Source organism: Ailuropoda melanoleuca, chromosome 12 (genome assembly GCF_002007445.2).
Source record: "Ailuropoda melanoleuca isolate Jingjing chromosome 12, ASM200744v2, whole genome shotgun sequence".
Taxonomy (NCBI): domain Eukaryota; kingdom Metazoa; phylum Chordata; class Mammalia; order Carnivora; family Ursidae; genus Ailuropoda; species Ailuropoda melanoleuca.
The window spans coordinates 68,946,117-68,967,148 of record NC_048229.1 but is presented as its reverse complement, the minus strand read 5'-3'; the positions used below and the strand labels follow the sequence as shown (position 1 = coordinate 68,967,148).

Genomic DNA, 21,032 nt, shown 5'->3' with positions numbered 1-21,032 from the left:
TCCACTCAGTTCCGGCTTGGCCGGCTGTTATTGTCAGATTTAGCAATCTGATTAACAAACAGGCAGACATGAAGGAAAAGGCAGCCTTTATATTGTAAAGACCTTTTGCTTTGCAAATGTCCAGGGATGGTCCAGACAGGTAGGCAAGCAATCCCCACCATGGCTGAAATAGAAAAACTTGTACTCAAGACAGAGAACCCAGTTGGAAAGTATTTGGCAGGAGCTCTTGAGCGTGGCCAGTGACAGTTGTAGTACCTGCTCAAAGTCCACTGTGAGGTACCGGACCAGGGAACTATTTGAAGAGATGACACTGCTCTTCCCTGATGTGTAAGTGACTTTTTCTTTCTTATTTTTTTTTTTTTTAAATCCAGCTGCAAACCCTGATTCAGGAGACTGACCCTGGTGCAGATTACCGCATCGACAGAGCTCTGAATGAAGCTTGTGAATCTGTAATACAGACAGCCTGCAAACACATCAGATCCGGAGACCCAATGTAGGTTATCTCATTTGGGGTATTGATTCATACTGTATTTTATTTGGCAGTGTAGCATCGGGAACATTCCTTTAAATGACTTTTGGATGGTTTTAACATCCTAACTAAGTTGTGTTAAACAGAAACACATAGCAACTTTTGTTAAAACTAGTATTGGAATTGAGATCTCGGCTGTGCCTCATCCGTGGTGTAGATCCCTAGACCCAGCATTGTGATGATGTTTATTGACCGTGACTGAGCATGTATAGGCCTGTATGTTAGGTCACTGAATAATTCCGTTTCATGGTCCAGTAAAAAACAAGAGCGAGAAACACTCAGGATAAAGTGACACATACTTTGTCTCTGTACTTTCATCCTGTTTGTATATTGACTCATTATATACATTGGCCACTTGATAATTATTAGAAAGTCATTAATTACAGTTGAAATAAAAAACAAATGTGGTTGGAGGATGTAATCATGGATAGAATGGACTCTGAAGTTGCATCAACGATTTAGGAGAGCTCTAAAATGCTATTATAAAGTATTTGAATCTCATGCAGTAGTAGTTTTTTCCATATGATGCACAAACAGCTCTTAAAACCAGGTTGCAGGTAAAGAACAGGCTTCCCATTCTGCAGAAATCTGTATAGTCTGCAGCCAGTGGTACCCAACAATAAGAGTAAGCAGTTGATGTTTGTCACTGTGCTGCGGGATTTAAAAAAGGTACTCTATTTTAAAGCTTTTTGTGCAGTTGGAGGACATAGACAAACACAGTGAAGACTAATTAGGAATATTTACCAATATAAAAATAACTGCATCAAGCATGAGGGGTGAGAGAAGGAAGGGGAGAATTGCTACAGCTGAAAATCATTTGAAGATACTATCAATCAAATGCAATGTGTGGACCTTTTCTGTGACCTGGTTTGAACAAACATACGAAAAGTCATAAGATAATGCAAAAAATTTTGAAAACGAATGGGATATTACATGACATTAAGGATTTTTAAAATTAATTTCTTTTGGTGGGATTATGGTATTATGTCCTCCTAGAAAAACATGCTCAAGAATTTATGAACAAAATGATATGGTATCTGGGATTTTCCTCAAAATATGAGCAAGGCGGGGGGGAGGGAGGTGTGTAGAATTAAAAGAAACTTGGCTATGGGAAGGGAATGTGGCTATTAGGATTCTTTACTTTTGTGTGTGTTGGAAATTTTTCCTAGTAAACAGTTAAAAATACAGCCACTGCACACAGATTCTGTGCACACTGAGTCCCAAGTGCCAAGTGGCCCTTAAGTGGCGAGAAGGCATAGTCACTGTCAGACTAAGTTAATTTGAGTTATTCTCAGAGAAGTAAATCCCTGACTGCCCTCAAAAATAGCTCAAGGGCTTTTTCTGCAGACCAAGGAAATACTGATGTGAGAGTTCCAAACCCGCTGTTATAATTTCATCCCTGGTTTATGCCCAGGATCCTCTCGTGCCTGATGGAACACTTATACACAGAGAAAATGGTGGAAGATTGTGAACACCGTCTATTAGAACTGCAATATTTCATCTCTCGAGATTGGAAGTGAGTATTTTGAAGCCAGAGTCAAGTGTAAGCCTCAGCCTATTCTCCTGTTTGTCAGGATCTCCTCTATAGTTTGAAATAATCGGTAAGAATATGTCTTTCTTAAGTTCTGGGATGGCCAACGTGCTCCATTCCCCTGAAGAACCTTTCTTGCTTTCAAAATAGTATCTAAAAGCTGAGGCGGCCCTTGCGGGTCTGCTCCGTGTGTCCCCATTCACTACGACTTGGGAAGTCAGAGTCACATGTTTCTGATACCACAGACATCCATCCTCAAAGAACTTGGGCACCTGTGGGGCAGCAGAAGCATCTTCAGATAGGTCTCTAAGCAGATAATAGTGCTTTTTAATTTTTATTGATTTGCACTGAATATAGGAATTTGCTTTTATTTCTTTAACTATTCAAAGTTACTGAATTTTCTATCTTAAGAGGCTCTTATCAATAAGTGACAACTTGATTCTCTAATTCTCTTCTCATACTGGTAGCCAAAAAAAGGTGGGGGTAGGGATGAAATAAGAGAAGGATCTGTGTTATAGTCAGAATCACTCTAACTTACTGGCTTCACTGCCTTCTTCTTTTCAAGTTTTAGTTTGCCTTCCACCCCTAGAGCAGCCGGTACCCGGCCACTTGGGAAGCTGGCCGTTCCTCCTGCTCCCATGGGAGCTCAGCTGCATGTTGACTTGGTTGTTTTACCCACTGTAGTTTTCTGGTGGTTGAATATATTATCCACATACTTTACTGGAAAGAGATGATTCAGAAGATTCAGTGTATTTTTTTAAAGATGTTATTTATTTATTTTTATTTTGTGAGAGAGAGAGAACACACGAGGGGGAGGGGCAGAGGGAGAGGGAGAAAATCTCAGACTCCATGCTGAGCACAGAGCCCAACGTGGGGCTCAGTCTCATGACCCTGAGATCATGACCTGAGCCAAAACCAAGAGTCAGACACTCAGTCAACTGAGCCTCCCAGGCATCCCAGACTCAATGTATTTTTATTTCTGTTCTCTCAAATTAGCTCTGGAAAGGACTAAAGAAAACTGTGTGGGAATTGCTCTGGCCATCTAAACCAAAATAACAGGGTTTACTGAGTTTATTGCTTTAATCAAAATCATCTTATTTCCTTCCCCCTTCCTTCCCCCATGTAGCTTCTTCCCCCATGATCAAAAAATGCTTCACAGGCTTAAAAGCTACTCATTAAGTGTTAGCCTTTCTCCTCCCATTGAATAGCTCTCCCCCAAAGTTGACATTATGATGTGGATAGAATTAAGCATCCATTGGTCTAATCTGGAGAAGCAGCAGGCTCATTGCCTTAATCCATTGTCTCCAGAGTTCAAAGATAAATGTCAAGTTTTTTTAAGTTAATAAGCATATTCAAGCAAACTAAAAATAAAACTGCCCTACCTGGCATGGGAAAAAGAAGAGGAACAGTTTGACTAGAAGGCACATCAAGCGGGAGATTCTGTTTATCTTGCCATTTCCTGATCTTATTGAATCTCATATATCAGGTAGGATTGAATTTCATTCACGCTTAGAGAAACAGTATTGAGTGAAGAGTTGTGAATTGCCTGGTAATAGCTACAGCCCCGTTGTCCCATTTCAGCCAGGGCCTTTTAGTGCTGAGTCTGCTGTAATGTTGTGCACATTATGTAGCCAATGTGGCCTCCTGGAGGTGGGACCTAAAGCTTCTGCACCAAGGTCAGCAGACTTCTATCACTGTGTGTTCCTAAAGAAGAAAATTCAGGAATATCTTTTAACTCTTAACCTTATAGGCTGGACCCTGTCTTATACCGCAAGTGCCAGGGAGATGCGTCTCGTCTTTGCCACACCCATGGTTGGAATGAAACCAGTGAACTTATGCCTCCCGGAGCTGTGTTCTCTTGCTTGTACAGACATGCCTACCGCACTGAGGAACAGGGCAGGAGGGTATGCACTCAATATTGACTTCATTTCTTCTTATCAGTCATTTGTTTTTGAATTAGTTTGCTGTGTGTCGTTCTGATTTCTGCCATTGTAGGAAACTTTATCAGTATATCTGGCAGGGAAGGGTTGCTGCGCTTCTGGGAATTTCATTCAGTGAGTGTCCATAGAGTTGCTTCACCAGCTTTTCATCTGATTTTATGTTTTCAGCAAAGTATTTGAACAAAATGTCAGGGGACATTTCCACTTTTTTCTTTGAATTACTAATATCTGAATGACAAATAGACAATTAAGTATTGCTGCCGTAACTTCATTTAGCATTAAAGATCCGTTAGAAACTCTTAACCAGGATACAAATGGTTTTCAGGCTTATTCCGAGTTCAGGTAAATTTGAATTCAGTGCTCCTGACCCAAGTGTGTGTTCTGTCCTGAACTGGAGCGGGCATTCTGCTCTACATTCATGGAGTAATAGCAGATTAGTTTTGCTAAACAGAAAACTTAAATCCAGTTCACTTTTTAATCCATGTACTCTGAGAAAAGGATGTTGTTTCATTCAGTGGGTTAGAAAATGTTGAATGTACATTCTCCTTCCTCAAGGTATGGGTTTGTAGAAGCCTCCTACAAGATTTAATCCTGACTCTGGAAGATATTTGGGATATAAAGTTTATGTAAATAACTATTAACATTATTAGTTTCCTGACAACAGATTTCCTTTATGTAGTGTCTTTTAGTTTTGGTTCTGGTATTTTTAAACTACTTTGCTTCTTTTTTCTCATGTAGCTGTCTCGGGAGTGCCGAGCTGAAGTCCAGAGGATCCTACACCAACGTGCCATGGATGTTAAGCTGGATCCTGCCCTCCAGGATAAGTGCCTGATTGATCTGGGGAAATGGTGCAGTGAGAAAACAGAGACCGGACAGGTAGCTGACATAGCTATACCTGTTTATCTTCTAGTAATAATAATAATAATATTCATGATGAACATTTTACACAGAGTACAAACACCATAAAATGCATCTCTGTCTTTGTTACATTATTCAATGTCTTCTTCATAAGAAATCCTAAGGAAAATTTGGTCTCTATATCAGGAATAACTATACTTTTCCAAAGCAGTTGGTTTGTTTATATATTATGGTTGCTATATTTTGTAAATGATTATTTTGCCTCTTTGTGTTGCCTCTTAAAAAACCTGAATCCAAAGGTATGGCCTGCCTGTAGCAAGTATATAAGATTTTGTGGTAGGCATTTTGGTACCAAGCTTACTGATAGTTCCATCCCACTTTCTTTACCATATTTTCTTTTACTTTTTTAAACTTGTTTTAAATTTATTTTATATTGTCTTTTTTTTTCTTTTCTCACTTTTATAAGGTACATGAAAGTCCTTTTGAGGGAAGGCAGGGTATATGTAAATATTGGCACGCACGAATAATGCACATGCCCTACAGCAGTCCTACAAGATATGTAAGAACGGGAGTTATTTTTTCCATTTAGTAATTGACAAAACTGATGCCCATAGGAGTAAAGTGTATCGACTTTCTTATGTAATACTCAGGTCTAATCTTAGCCAGACATCTGATCCATTGTCTTACAACCTCTCCGTACAGGAAAGTGTAATGAAGAAGTAGCCCCCAAGAATTACATGCATGCTGCGAATGGTTCCTAAAGATTTTGTGTCTGGTTTAAAAATAGAAAAGCTACATTAGTAGTGTGTTCTAGCTAATTAAGCTGTCTTCTGTCTTAAGGCAAGGAAACCAAGCATCAAGGAATAACTACTTGTTTAAAGCTCCAGTAATACTAGAACAAGTTGTGAACTCAGGTTTCCAGGTTCCACTCTTAACTACTCCAAAACACCCTCTGGGATTAAACTACCAGCAACTCACCATGAGCAGGATTTGGGCATTTTTAAGAAGCAGCGTGGCTCACTACTCAGACCTGGTGGCCCTGCCAGTATCATTTTCAGTAGTCTGCTTCCTGGGCCTGCTGCAGTTCTGTCAAGTTTATTGTGAGAAAATGCCTGCAGTTGAGCTTTCTGCTGCCTTTGTGTAACAAAACAAAGGGTATGGTCATATGGAATCCCAGAAAACAGTTTCCTTTAACACACCTTTCAAAGTAACATTGAGAAAGCTGCACTGTATTGCAGCCCATCGCTGTGAAGCTCCACTTAGGAAAGGATTCTGTGAATGGGATTTTTCCCTTAGCCATTTCTCTTACCAAAGGTTTTATGCATTTTCCTTCAGGGGTCCCCCCCCTTCTGCCCGTTGTGTAACTCTACAACCCTGCCTGTCCGTTCCTGTCCTAATTCTAAAACAGAGATTCTTGCAGAATACTAAGTTAAACTTGATCCTTGAATAGAGCCCTTTGCCGAGAAGCAGCTGTTGATATGCTTAGGGAAAGTGAGCTTCTGTTCTACTTAAAACCTCTAAATTTCTGAAAGGAGTAGTAATGGATTGATGCTACAAGGTCACTCCAGGTCAGGTTCCAAAGCCCAGACAAGATAGCTTTTAGATGCCCAAACCCTAGTGTGCTCACTTGCCTTGCAGTTTCCCTCAGGATCCTTTTGTGTGGGCTAGGGTTAGAATCCCCGGGTTGACTTGTAGGAGCTATTAGCTCTATGCTGAGTTTTGGACCCTGGGTCCCGACCTACTTTGCTCATGAAAAGCTTTAAAATATTCCATGTCTTTCTACTGTGAATAATTCACTAATTATTATCAACATGCAGATTTAAAAATAGGAGCAAAGATATCAACACACAGATAAAAAATGGAATGACAGGTTTTTGATGGAATAGAATAAAGGCCTGATAAAATTGTTAGACGCTGAGGACATCTGAACATTGATTCTTGTTGGACTTGCCGATTTGGCCTTCTGGAGGATTTGTATGGCTCTTGTATCCCCTTGACCCTCTTCACCACCCTGTTGCATCAAGTACTTATCTTCTCAACAGTCCCAGTTTGGGGACTCAAATAAAGCTTTAGTGTTCCATTCAGTGAAACAGTTCTAAAAAGGAAAGATAAGGAAGACCACTGAAAAGGAAGTAGACACTTCTCTCAGCTTCCCTTGTTCATTTATATAATTGAAGAATGCCGAGGGATTGCTTTCTTATTTGCAGGAGCTTGAGTGCCTCCAGGACCACCTTGACGACCTGGCTGTAGAGTGCAGAGATATAGTCGGCAACCTCACCGAGTTAGAATCCGAGGTAAGCGGCTTGTGGCTCATAGACCACGGGCATCCTGTCAGCGGCCCATCCTCTTTTCTCAGTCCTGTCCTTTCTTGGCCCCCAAGAGTGCCCATTCCCTCCATTGGCTTTACGAAGAAGTGTATTGTGTTGCTTCCTGAACCCCTTTCCTCATCTCTCCACTAAGTATATACTCTATATACTTAGCCCTTTGGTTTTCTTCAGAAATTAGAATTATCACAGTGATTAGAGCGATCTTTTTCCTCCCCTTTAAGAAAAGATAGCAGCTGTGCTTCAGATCTCTTAATCTCATGCCAGGCTAGTCCAAGCATTCCTGTTCCTGTTCTCTTATCTTGGCTCTTTCAGTTAGGTCATCTGGCAATGTTTGTGTCATCAATAATAAATAAAAGCCTGGGACTTCCATGTAACCGTGGAAGACCAAATACGTGTGTTTATCCCTGTTTCATCCTGAAACCCACAGAAATATTAAAAAAGAAATTAGAGAGTCTTATAAGCTTAGACATATTATTTAGAAATACAGAGAGCATTACTGGGGAGGGAGCAGCTAAAAATGTTAAAATTGTCTTGTGGGGGCAGAAATCAGGGAAATGATGGGGCAGTTGCTCTTGGTTTTTTGTTTTTTGTGTTTTTTGTTTTTATCTTAAGCCTTTAGAACCGTTTGAGTTGTCGAAATAGGCAATATGTAAAATTACATTTCCCAACTAGTCTTTTTTTTTTTTTTTTTTTCTTTTTTTTTTTTTTNTTCTATTTTTCTGAAGTTTATTGCTTTCTTTCATCTTCTGTCATCTGCCTTCTCCCATTCTCATTGTCCTTGTGGGCTTATGAGGACATTTTGGGGTGTGTCACTCTTTAAAGGAAGATGTTATTTCAGCAGCTAGTGCTACACAGAGGTAGTGGTTTGTCATCTGTTTTTAGGAGCTTATGAACTAAAGACAGATGTGTTACCCATATTTTCATTTTGAACTGCTTAGCCATTTGGAAAAACTCCAAAGGCTAAACTCTAGTATTACTGTTAAATGTTTTTTTCTCTGCATTGTTCTTAATCCTGCCTTCTGTTTTTTGCTCAGGCTGAAGGGGTATTTGCCTCTAGAAAAACTTGCCTTTCAGAGTATAGTGGAGGAGCAGTTCGGTCTGTGCCCAGGCTATCTAACCTAAAGACTAGAATAGTGCCCACGTGTACATCTGAGATATTTGCCCATCAGTTGCTCCTGATTCAGAAACACAAACTGCCACTCTTGCCACAGCTAGCTCTTTCTAAAGCAGAATTATTAATATGTTTAATCTTCTACAGGACATTCAAATAGAAGCCTTGCTGATGAGAGCCTGTGAGCCCATAATTCAGAACTTTTGCCATGTAAGTAATGTCTGGAGAAACGGATAAGGAACAGAACCAAATTCGCTGGGACTTTGGCCCTCAAGTATATTGCACTTAACCTCTGCAGCATACATGACTCCTGAGTGATAGATTGACAGGTTAAAGTCGAAAATGTAAACAAATTAAGATGGGGTGCCACCATCCTGGGAAACCTTACCTAATTATGCTTGGTGGGTGCCCTGATATGTGGTTAGCGGCACTTGTCGAGACGCCCTTCCTAGAGGGTGGGGCAGGCCCTCCTGAGCACGGCTGAGGTGCTGCCAGTACATCAGCTCCGGGTTTGTTGGCAGTGATAATAGCTTCTCCTTGTAAATGGAATGTATTCTGTTACTTTATAACTTTATTCACTTATTGAACTAGCTAAACTGCGGGGGTGAAACCATGCAGGAACCATGGCTCTTGACAGTCAGGAGGCAGTGTTAGGTGTGATCCTGAAAGCCAGCTGCTGGCATCACGGGGGGAAGGAGCAAAGGCCTGCACAGTGCTGTTCTCGTTGGAGCTTTGTGCTGGGCAGCTTGCTGTGCAGCTTTTAGTCCACTGCATGGTTATCCCTTATAATTTTTCAGGCTGGTTTTGATATAATTTATGATGTTGGAGAAGGCTCTAGAATCAGTCTAGTTTTCATTTTTTATGAACTGGGGTGCAAGATTTGTTCATTAATTGTTAGAAATGAAGTATAAGTGTGCACTGCCTTCCCCAGGACGTGGCAGATAACCAGATCGACTCTGGGGACCTGATGGAGTGTCTAATTCAGAACAAACACCAAAAGGATATGAATGAGAAGTGCGCCATTGGAGTCACTCACTTCCAGCTGGTCAGTAATGCCAGGCCAACCCTGCCTGTCTTGGCTGCTTGGGTGGTTCCGAATTCCTTTCTCTTCCAGAGCATCAGAGCACCTCTCTGTGAAAAATCATTTTTTCCAAATATGCCCTTTTCCAGTTCTCAAAAAAATGTGGTCTTTATCCACTATGGCCAGGCACAGTGGTAGGGTCTGGGAATGCAGTGCTAAATAAGATGGAGTCTATACCTATAGGGAACGGGCAGCCCAGTGGGGATAAAGATGAGTCACATTGCTTGCTTTTGTAAGGTATGTTAGCCTTTGCTTACACAGCTAGTATCAGTGGGATCTGCTGTTCTGTGTTTCTGTTCAGTGCAGCAGTCCAAATGTCTATCAGTACACTAGACCCTAAGCTTTTTTCTTTTAAATCATACTACCTTATCAGGTCTGACATCCAAATAAGGTTAAACTGTACTTTTCATAGTTGGCACAGATCTAAAGGAAGTGTTTCTGGTAAAGCAAGCACCTCCTTCCCAAGAGGATGAAATCTGTCATCTGTGTAAAAGTGACCTCTTCTTGGGGTCTTTGGCCTATCATTTGCCTTTACCAAATGATATTGAGGGCCTCTAAGGGCACTGGAGACAGTGGGCTCCTTGAGCAGACAAACCCTGCCCTTGTCAATTTTATGTTCTAGTAAGAAAAAGACACAAAAACACGTTTACAAATAAATACAATCTCAGGTGGGCCTATGAAGAAAAATAAAGGCACCTACTGGCTAGGGTGGGAAAGAGAAAGGGGACTTCAGAAGGAGGTGTTTGAATAGACGTGCTGAAGAGGTTAACGGAGCAGACCGTGGGTGATCTGGAAGAAGAGCCCCTTTGGCAGAGACAGCATGATTGGAATGGTAGGGAAGCCAGAGTGGCCGTAGCAGAGGGAGGAATGGGGAGGTGGGCAGGTCCTGAAGTCTGAGACGGAAGGTGAGTTGCACAGGGCCTGGAAGGCGGGCCTCTGCAGTCTCTGCGCACGGTGTCACTGCGCTCTGCGGATTGGAGCTTGCCACAGAGCTGCTGATTTTCTTTCTCATCATCTTTTTCAGGTGCAGATGAAGGATTTTCGGTTCTCTTACAAGTTTAAAATGGCCTGCAAGGAGGATGTGTTGAAACTTTGCCCCAACATAAAAAAGAAGTATGTAGCTTTTACTTGATTCATTCTGCTTCCCTAAAGTCTGGACAAAGATCCTGTGAAGTTCTGGTAGGATTAGCCTTGGAGGCCGGCACACGCCTGTGATAGTGTGGCCAGGCACTTGGATTGTGTGGCCAGATCATCTTTATAGCTGCCCACAGCCCCAGGGGGCACAGGTGGTTCTGACGTGGAGAGGCCTGGCAGCTAAAGGGCTGACTGACATTCCCAGGTCCAGGCAGTCTGACTGAGGAAGCAGGTTGAGATTGCACTTAGAGGAGCAAGTTACAGTGTGAACAAGAGGTGAACTGACTTCCTCCTGACATCATTCCATTATGTCAGCTCTTCCGGAGAGCACCAGAGGCTTTTACTGAGTTAAGAGGTCCAGTGAAGAAACAAAAACTTTATTCATGTAAGAATTAGGTCTCAGTGAGGAGAGTGATGAGCTTTTACAGCATGGCGCACCAGTTCTTCATCTCACGCTTTGCAAAAGCACATTTCTAGAACACATCTCCCTCGTATAAACCAAGCTCCCATTTTGCTTACGTTTCTGTACCTTTCAGGAATGAATTTCACTGTTCATCAAAGACACAGTCCAGAGTTAAGAGTAGCATTCCTCTCTGGTCACATGTTTGTAACAAAACAAGCATTGAACTGTCCTTGCATACACGTCCCCTCTCTGGCCTCCCTGTCAGTCAGGAATGTAGTCTGCCTTCAGATGTTGCTAACATGCACGGTCAGATAACCACTTTTAGCGCTCTGTAAACACAATGAGACTTCTAGAAAGGGCTTTTAGAAGCATGGTAGAGGGGGTCATGCACTCTGGGGTGGCGATCTGGCCCCTGCCCCAGCCTGGCTCCAGCCAGTCTCAGCCTTCTCCTTTCCTTGGCAGGGTGGACGTGGTGATCTGCCTGAGCACCACCGTACGCAATGACACTCTCCAGGAAGCCAAGGAGCACAGGGTGTCCCTGAAGTGCCGCAAGCAGCTGCGGGTGGAGGAGCTAGAGATGGTAACGCTGCGTACCATGGCCTCTGGGCCCAGAAACACAGGGGCAGGGTCTACAAAGTTGGGTGAGGGCAAATTGGAAGATTTTAGCCACTACTGTGATTGTTAAGACTTGGAGCCTTGTGCTAAAATTTTACCATGTGACAGCTTCTTGCTTCACTTTTCCTAACCGATAAAATATTTTTACCATGTGTCACTGGAAGTTCAGCTGTAAGCATGTGGTAGAATCATTGCATCAGTAATGCCCTCAGGGATCAAGGATCTCTCCCTGTTGTCCCTGCTGTTTGTGGCACCAGCTTCGTTGCAAGGCTGGTTTCGCTCACAATGGCTGCCTGCAGTAGCTGGGCCACCTGCTCCAACATTCGTCTCCAGCAGCAAAGTAGAACAGGAGAAACCTCCTCCCTTCCCGACAGCCTGTAGCAGGATGCTTCCCTAAGTGATTTGTGTGTGTGTGTGTGTGTGTGTTTGGTTTTTTGGGGTTTTTTTGAAAGAGAGCATGAGCTGGGCCAGGGTGGGAGGGTGGTAACGGGGTGCAGAGGGAGAGGAAGAAGCAAGCTCCCTGCTGAGCGGGGAGCCAGACATGGGGCTTGATCCCAGGACCCTGGGATCATGACCTGAACCAAAGTCAGACGCTTAACTGACTGAGCCACCAGGAGCCCCTTCCTCAATTTTCGTCTTTCAATTTGAGATCTGTGCCCACTCCCTGACCAACAGCAGTCTCCAGGGGAGTGCCGCACAGTGATGAGCTTACAGGTCTGAGGTGAGACAGCTAGCTGTTGGCAAGTCAGCTGCAGTGTGCATTGTAAAAGGAAACTTCTTACTTTGCTTTTGAGGTTAAACCATGTTAAGAACACAGCTAAAAGTATGTTTAATATGTTCTGTATTGTGAATCGTACTTACTTCACCTCAGTCTAAGCAAAAACGAGTAATGAATACCGAACTCTAATAATATCGCAAAAGCTGCATTACCAGATTTTCCCATAGGGCGGGAGTGATTCAATGATAATTATGTTTAAGTGGAGCGTCCTTGATGTCCTATTATAATTGAGATTTTGGGTCCCTAGCTTTGAACTTTGCTCTTTCAGTAAAATAATAATAATAATAATAAAAGTAGAACCCTACATTTATAAAATGGTTTTGACTTTCTGAAGTGGTTTCCACATCATATGATCTAACTTCATTGCACAGCAGTCCTGTGAAGGGACCAGGCAGGTGACAGCATTTTGTTTTGCAAAGAAAATCCAAGGCCATCTAGCCAGTTAGTGGCAGAATTGAAACTAAATCCCAGCTCCCTTGTACTGTGGTGGCCACACTGCTGCTGCTTTGATGGGTGGAAGTTGTGGTCACTAGGCAGGAGCCAGTCAGCACATGAGGACGTAGAACCTTTGACATCTCCAGTTTAGAATAAGCTCACTTTTCCTTGCTGGCTCCCTCCCCTGCAGACAGAGGACATCCGTCTGGAACCGGATCTGTATGAAGCTTGCAAGACGGACATCAAGAACTACTGTTCCACTGTACAGTATGGCAATGCGCAGGTGACTGCTTTTATTTTCTAATTGTGAAAATGAGAAAGTAACATTTTAATAATTAATTCTTTGCTGGTGGGATGAGCCTCCTCACATTCTCTCCAGTCCAATCATCCCCTTGTATGCTATACCAGACTTCTCCCAAAGGAAGTTGCTTACCTGTGTTCATCTTAATCTCCTGTTCATTGTCTTCCCTCTCTCAGGTTCCCTTGTTCTTCCCCACCATGTCTTCCTGAGAGGCTCTTCATGATACTTCAAATGCTTCCTCTTCTCCATAGCTTTCCTAACATCGTGCACCTCCAAAATGGATTATTCCCTTATTCTGTGACCATTACACAGAAGTTCTTAACTAGTTCTTATTCTTAATGTAATAATCAGTGGTAAACTGTGTTTCCTTAATGCAGAGAACAGGGCCCTACCCAGAATTGTCAGGAATGAGGTGCGAGGGGCATTTGGGTGGCTTAGTTGGTTAAGCATCTGCCTTTGGCTCAGGTCATGATCTCAGGGTCCTGGGATTGAGCCCCGCATCAGGCTCTCTGCTCAGCAGGGAGCCTGCTTCTCTCTCTCTCCCTCTGCCGGCATCTCTGCCTCCTTATGCTCTCGCTCTCTCTGTCAAATAAATAAATAAAATCTTAAAAAAAAAAAAAAAGATTGAGGTGCAAGCAAGTGATTTTTTTCTTCTAATGTTCTTCCAGTGACTCAGCTACCTTTCCTAGTTCAGGGCTTTGCCATGGTGCTTTAGTCTCAATTATTGTTTTCTCAAACACTGCCTTTTCCTTCCTTCTGGAACTCATATTAGACACTTGGAACATCTGAATCTATCCTCTTTGTCTCCTTTTCCTTCATACTTTCCATTTTTTGCTGTTTGTACTGCTTTGAGGTAATTCCTCGATTCCACTTCCCAGCGTAAACATGTATTCTTCAGCTGTCTGTTCTGCTCTTAGAGAGACCACCAATGGGGTTTTATTTTTTGTTTCCAAGATCTATAATTGGTTCTTTCCACAACTATCTGTTCTTGATTCTGATTTACCATTTCTCTCTGTATTTTTCTAAGGATATATTTTTTAAATTGCTCTATTACTGTTACCTCAGTTATTTGGTGATTCTTGGTTGTGCCTTGAGGATTTCCTAGAAGTCTCCTGACTTTATGTACAGCCCTAGTTACTGCAGCTTCCCATCTGCTTCCCTTCTTTATCATTTGTTTATAATATCTAAAAAAGATGGGTATAGGGAAGGGCAGATTTCAGGATACACTTAAGTCACTGTCTTAAAATCCATCATGTGGCACTTTATGCTTTTTTGTTAACCCACTTGTCTTTTTTTTTTTTTTTTTGGTAGTTAACTTTTTTATAAAAGTTTACCCTGTGAAACTGTATTTATCAGGGGTAAGGACTGGGTCTCTTTCATGTCTGGCATCTAATGCTCTATTTTCATGTGGTAAATGGTGAGTTGAACTGAACCTCCTAGCTTGTGCCTCTTGTCTAATCAGGGCTCTTGCTCCAAAGAAAGGCAGAGAGCCTAATGTGGGCTCCAGAAGGAATCTTGACAAGGAAGAGCTAGAAGGCAGAAGAAACCAGGAATTCTGAGTGGGTTTCCTTCCTTTTAGACTCCAGTGCAGCCTGCTCAACTCATCCATTATTTTTATACAGTCTGGTTCACTCTTAGCCCTAAAGCTGTAAATCTATAAATATAATTCTCCTTGGTGAGCAAATTCTGACTCCTATTGCCTAGGAATTCGGAATGGAACAAAAGACGGGCGATGCACTAAGAACTGAAGGCTGCGGTCAGAATACATGGATTATCACGCCCGGATACACCCCTTAACATTACCATGATTCTTGTGCCCTAGATTATTGAATGTTTGAAAGAAAACAAGAAGCAGCTGAGTACCCGTTGCCACCAGAAAGTTTTTAAGCTCCAGGAGACAGAGATGATGGACCCAGAACTAGACTACACACTCATGAGAGTCTGCAAGCAGATGATAAAGGTAAGGGATCCAGAACTGGGGGAAGCACAGGGTAAGTAAAAATAACATCATCTTCTTTAAACTTTGGAGCACGTTGGTGTAATCTTTCCATTCATCCTGTTTTAAACAAATGAGACAATGGTTCTCATAGCATGGTCCCTCAGCATCAGCTGGGAACTGATAAGTGCTTGGGGACACCCCCCCATCTTCTGAACCAGAAGCTCTGGGAGCAGAGCCTTCCAGGTGATTCTGATGCCGGCTCAAGTTTGAGAACCACTGAGCTAAGCTAACTGAGCTCACCTTGACCTAAGGCACAAATGAACAGATAGCCAGTAAATACATGACTAGTCTCGGAGGGTGGTTAGTCGTAGGTATACTGAAGGAGGCACCAAGTGCCCTGATCATCCGCCTACCGCAGTCAAAAGCTTTCCTGTTCTACAAGTTCGTTCGTTTATACACTTCTGCAGTGAGCATTCTCCACAGCAGGGCTGACTTGAGAACCTAGATGCCACTTCCTGGATCTGTCCACATATATAAAGAGATGAAATTTAAAGTTCTAATGCCTTATTTAAAATAAAATAAAACAAAATGCTTTATTATAATTTACTTAAAAAATAAAATACTATTTTAAAATAAAATGGTACTTTTTACTCTCTCAGATACCAAAGAAAATTGTGAAAGTTAGAAGTGTCTTTATCTGGGCCTGGTAGATTTGAGTCCTGTGTAAAAGCAGAAATGTCAGACCCTGATTTGAGGGAGTTTTTTAAGATTTTGATGACTTTTATACAAATCAATCAGCAACCCACATTAGCAGCCTATATTAAGGTATCAGTAGACTGTAATTAGCAGATGGACTGTTGATTAGCACATAGAGATGGAATTTATTGCTAGTCCAAAATGGATCTCTCTGACTTCAAGAACGCTAACAAGTGTACAGAGGCTAGCTGCACAGACTTTGGTAGGATTATAGCCCCCATAGTTAAAAGATGAACTAAACCGGTCCTTTCCCTACATTCCTATTCATATTGTTCGGTGGGTAATTTTTAAGTTTCCCAATTGGGTAGATATGGCTTGAGGGCTACCTGGCCACCTGGTATGGTGTTATGTTCATACTTAAATAATATTTGAGTTCAGGAGATGTTATACAACGTAATACAGCCATGTAGGTACAAAGTCAGTATGCAAAATAGGAAACAGGGTAGTAGAACTGTGAGCGATACAGTAGAGAACAGATGAAGAAGGGAAGTTGAGGCTGGGCGCGTGTTCACACTTAGCCGTTCTCTTGTACCGAGTGGTATCTTCAAGCCGATTCTGTCATTAGCACACCAGTAGAAGAAAGAGCGATATGGCTGGTGTTAATTGCCGTATTTGGATAACTACTTCTGTAAAACTTTGTTTCTTGCAGAGGTTCTGTCCGGAGGCAGATTCCAAAACCATGTTGCAGTGCTTGAAGCAAAATAAAAACAGTGAATTGATGGATCCCAAATGCAAACAGATGATAACCAAGCGCCAGATCACCCAGAACACAGGTACTATCATGGCCTGGCTTTCCTGGTCCCACTGAGTGTGGCTTCAGTGGAACTGAGCTGGCATATACCTGCCTCATTAAACTATAGGTGTTTTGTTGTCCGTGCGTTTTAAGGGAATAGTCTGGATACAGTAAGCAAAATGATTTATTCTTTCTTCAAAGAGTATCTGGGAGAACAGAATGGAAGTTGTAGGAAAAAGGAGACAGAAGGAGTCAGGGCTCGAGTTCTTTGAAAAGTCTAGAGATTTAACAAAACTTCCTGCATATAGTAGAATATGTGGGTAATGTCTTTTAGAACAGAGAAATTTCGGCTATGAGTTGCAAGACCTTGTAACATAGTGCGTAAGATGAGTCAGGTATTCTCAGTGTTTTCCAAAGTGTCGGTTTTGGGGAAGGCTGGCGATGGCTGCTTGGTCTTCGTGACAACTACTAAGAATACTGGTACCAGCAGAGCCCGCAGAGCTGCTACAAAGTAGAATTCCTGGGGTCTCCGTCTCCACCCCTGCTCTTTCATTAAATTCTACTGCTGATTGAAAACAGCACAGTGAGAGCTCAGTAAATGTTTAGCAAATAAACAAATCAGTGGTTTATTTGTGGTCATTGACATAATATGCCCCTTTTGAAAGATAGATCTCTAATGTTTGTGAATCCATGTGGAATATTTTATCACATACTTATGAATTTCCACTTTAGATTACCGCTTAAACCCTGTGTTAAGGAAAGCCTGTAAAGCTGACATTCCTAAATTCTGCCATGGTATCCTGACTAAGGCCAAAGATGATTCAGAGCTGGAAGGTCAAGTCATCTCTTGCCTCAAGCTGAGATACGCTGATCAGGTAAATTGGCTTGGACTCTTCACAGAGGTGTGTTTGTAGAGGCCCCTCGACTCCTGGTAGTTTTTTCTTCCGAAGTTCCTAGCTTGCTCCTACATTCCCAAGACATTTTTTAATACCTTCCCAAATCAGGGGCCAAATAAAAAGCTGAAATTGTCTGACAGGCTGATTAAGTCTCCCTTTGTCACATGTAGCGGCTGTCTTCAGACTGTGAAGACCAGATCCGGATCATTATCCAGGAGTCTGCTCTGGATTACCGACTAGATCCTCAGCTCCAGCTGCACTGCTCAGATGAGGTAGGATTTGGGTACAAAGCTGGTTATGATCAGAGCTGATCAGGAAAATGTTTATTGGAGAAAAGTATTCTCTTTCTCTTCAGCCTTGAATCCAGCATAGTTGAAGGCCCATTTTCTGAATTCTCCATCGTTTGAGTTTCTGGTTCCCTGTGACACTGAATTAGACTTGGCCCTGGTCCTGTCACGATACATTGTTGGTTCCGTATTTCTCTGTTGTACTAGGGTATTCTTTTATTATATTTGTCTCTGTATAGTTTGTTCTTCCCTTCTCTTTATTCTGATGGTAACCTAGAATACCCTAATACTTGCCAGAAAGATAAAGCGCTCCTATAATAGCACTAAAGAAATGCCTCTCCTTGGAAATTATTTGACTTCCTAGCTAGAAAAGGCCATGTGGAGGACTTTGGTCAGCATATGTCAATTTTAGGGGATCATAGCTAAAGGTTTTTAAAAGAAGCTTACTCATAAAGCTGCCTGAAGGAGGCTAAGTTTTTTATCTTCGGTGTGGACTCTGTTTTAGGACCCCTTTGTGTGTGTGTGTGTGTGTTGCCAAGTTGTGAGTCTGGGTTGACCCTGAACCTTTGTAAAGCATTTGCTTTTGGTATTTCACTTGGCTATATCACCTTCCTCCTGTGTCATCAAGGATAGCCTTCTTTGTAACCAGTCTTGGGACCATCTGATCAGATCTCAGGGTTGACAGCATAAAGATGGGTACACTGACTGGCTTTCGACTCTGTGTGCCCGTCCTTGTGAAGGAGAATGGGGCCTGGCAGCTCGTACAGGAGGGAGGGGAGTGAAGTCCATCAGGAAACTGTTTGAGAGGACGTGTGGCCCTGTGTGGGAGGATCACCAAATCTACAGGCTGCAGAGACGAGGTTCCTGGTGAGAGTAGAGATGGCCTTGTGTTTCGTGTGTCTCCTGAGCAGATCTCCAATCTGTGTGCTGAAGAAGCAGCAGCCCAAGAGCAGACGGGTCAGGTAGAGGAGTGCCTCAAAGTTAACCTGCTCAAAATCAAGACGGACACCTGCAAGAAGGTAACCACCACCAACTGCCCTTTCCCCTGCCTGTTTTCACTCCTTTTTCTTTTTCCTTCCAGTGCTGTCCTCTGACATCTCAGTGATAACATCTAAACCTTCCTCCCCAGAATTATACACTGTTCTCTCTTAGGAAACCTTAATTGGATTCTTGACAATTAATCACCTGTAACTTAAGTATTCTTTCACATGTGCTAATTATTTGTGAATATGTCTCACCCCGTGACCAGGCCATTGTTGAGGGGCACTGTGAGTACACTGCCGAGAGCAAAATGTCAAGTCCAGCATATCAGTACATATACTGCCTCCATTAAAATCATTTCAGAAATAGCACATAAAAACAAAGTTCACAAAATATGACTGTTAAGCATACATTATCTTGCAAAATTGCAACTGAGATAATCTGTTTGATCTTTTTTAAAAGGCTTTTTCTTTTCTTGAAAAGTTTTTCAGTGATGTCATTGTTGAGTCACTGTGACTATTGTACACAGATCTTTTCATCTGCTGAAATGCTTCCGATTGCACACAGTCTGAGAGTTGGCGGAAAGCTAAATCCAGATATTTTCCTTAGACTGCTTCGTCATCAAATGATCCTGTTTAACTTTTAGGAGGACTTTTTGAACAATATTTGAACTTTGGTTTTTGTTTTCTTGTTTTTGTAATTCTCGTTTTACAAGGACTGTAATCTTTCCATTGAAAGCAAACTATTTTTATTTAAGAAAGCATTTCCGGGGGCACCTGGGTGACATGGTTGAGCGTCTGCTTCTTGGTTTTAGCTCAGGTCATGATCTTGGGATCGTGGGATTGAGCCCTACGTCAGGCTCAGCACAGAGTCTGCTTGAGAGTCTCTTGCTCTCTCTCTCTCTAAAGTAAATAAATAAATTTAATTAAAAGGAAAAAAAAGCATTTCTGGCCTGTCTTTACCTTCTATTTTTCATCGTGTATAAATGGAGAGACTGCAGAGCTGATTTCAGTTCCATCATGTTTATGTTCCTCTTGTTCGGAACATCTTTAAACTCAGAATTGTTCTTGCAGTAAAATTTATGCTCTCTCCGTCTTTTTTTTTCTTTTGAGGATAATGGAGGTAAAGTGAAACATTTTGCAAACGTTGACCGTTTTTTGGGAATTTTAAGATAGCATATTACTCTGATTTTCAGGTTTTACATTTTTTAATCTTCTTAAAGTAAGAAAATAGCTATATTATCCCAGTATAAATACTAACACTTAGTATTTAATAATATGGCATACCAGACTGCCATAACCCAAATCTGATTTTATAACCCCCCACTTTTCTTAGCACATAGCTTTGCTTATACTAGGTCTCCACATGTATTTATGGAATTAAATCAGCTGCTAAAAATCTATATATTCTTTGCATTGTCACCGCACTGCCCCTATCTCAACAAGTTCTGTTGTTAACCATCAACCTTCCCTCCTTGACTTTTTTGTTTGTGTATAAAGTATTTGCAGATAACAGATCTGATGCATTTCCTCTATGAAAGCTCTCTCTGCGATGATTTTCCCTTCCTAGGAAGTGTTAAACATGCTGAAGGAAAGCAAGGCAGACATCTTTGTGGACCCAGTCCTTCATACAGCATGTGCCCTGGACATTAAACACCACTGTGCAGCCATTACCCCTGGCCGAGGGCGTCGTAAGTCACTGTTCACTCTGACCCTCTCTGAACTCTGTCTCAGACTCCCTCTGAGAGCACTTGCAGCTGCTCTGTTTTGTAGCTGCAGCTCAGCCACGGACAATATCCTCTGGGGGCCTGGTTGACGCTGGGACTAGGCTTTTGTGGTAGAATGAATTTAAGAATCATCCTGCGAGTTTGAACTGACCTGGCCGTGACCAGAGGTACGAATCTGATGAAAAGGGAAGGTCGAATTATTTATCAGGGAAGCAAAACTTAGTCATCATCATGACCCTCTTCCCCCTTGTCCAAACTAGAGCAGCTCCATCAGCTTTCCCAGTGGCCACACTGGGCGGGTCCTGGTTAGGTAGAAAGTTGTTTCCAAGCCAAACGTGCCCAGTAAAGGTGAGAAAGGTTTTAAGAGGCTCTGGGCAGCTGGCCTTGGAAGTTCAGTATCATTCTTCTTCATGTGAAATCTTGGGTCAAGTTTCCGAGAACAGATTTAACTTTGTATAGCTTATAAATCTGAGTTCTCTGGTGGTGAAGTCCCCTTCCCCCCAACCTTATAGAAATGTCTGTTCTGGACAGTTTCAGACTCTTCTTATCCCTTTGCTTCCACAGAAATGTCCTGCCTCATGGAGGCCCTGGAGGATAAGCGGGTGAGGTTACAACCCGAGTGCAAAAAACGCCTCAATGACCGGATTGAAATGTGGAGTTACGCTGCAAAG

General features: G+C 42.2%; 1 protein-coding gene across 2 annotated transcripts in view; it reads left to right on the top strand.

Annotated features, from left to right (window-relative positions):
- Positions 1–21,032, top strand: part of GLG1 (golgi glycoprotein 1) — a 153,319-nt gene that overhangs the window by 124,849 nt on the left and 7,438 nt on the right. For both annotated transcript variants that reach the window (XM_034638920.1, XM_011234689.3), the window contains exons 9-25: positions 372–493; positions 1,944–2,045; positions 3,811–3,964; positions 4,739–4,876; positions 7,066–7,152; positions 8,444–8,506; positions 9,228–9,341; positions 10,402–10,490; positions 11,377–11,494; positions 12,933–13,025; positions 14,866–15,003; positions 16,388–16,511; positions 17,204–17,346; positions 17,538–17,639; positions 18,566–18,673; positions 20,205–20,325; positions 20,926–21,032. In XM_034638920.1, coding sequence (XP_034494811.1) covers positions 372–493; positions 1,944–2,045; positions 3,811–3,964; positions 4,739–4,876; positions 7,066–7,152; positions 8,444–8,506; positions 9,228–9,341; positions 10,402–10,490; positions 11,377–11,494; positions 12,933–13,025; positions 14,866–15,003; positions 16,388–16,511; positions 17,204–17,346; positions 17,538–17,639; positions 18,566–18,673; positions 20,205–20,325; positions 20,926–21,032 — 1,923 coding nt within the window. The remainder of the gene's footprint in view (positions 1–371; positions 494–1,943; positions 2,046–3,810; positions 3,965–4,738; positions 4,877–7,065; positions 7,153–8,443; positions 8,507–9,227; positions 9,342–10,401; positions 10,491–11,376; positions 11,495–12,932; positions 13,026–14,865; positions 15,004–16,387; positions 16,512–17,203; positions 17,347–17,537; positions 17,640–18,565; positions 18,674–20,204; positions 20,326–20,925) is intronic.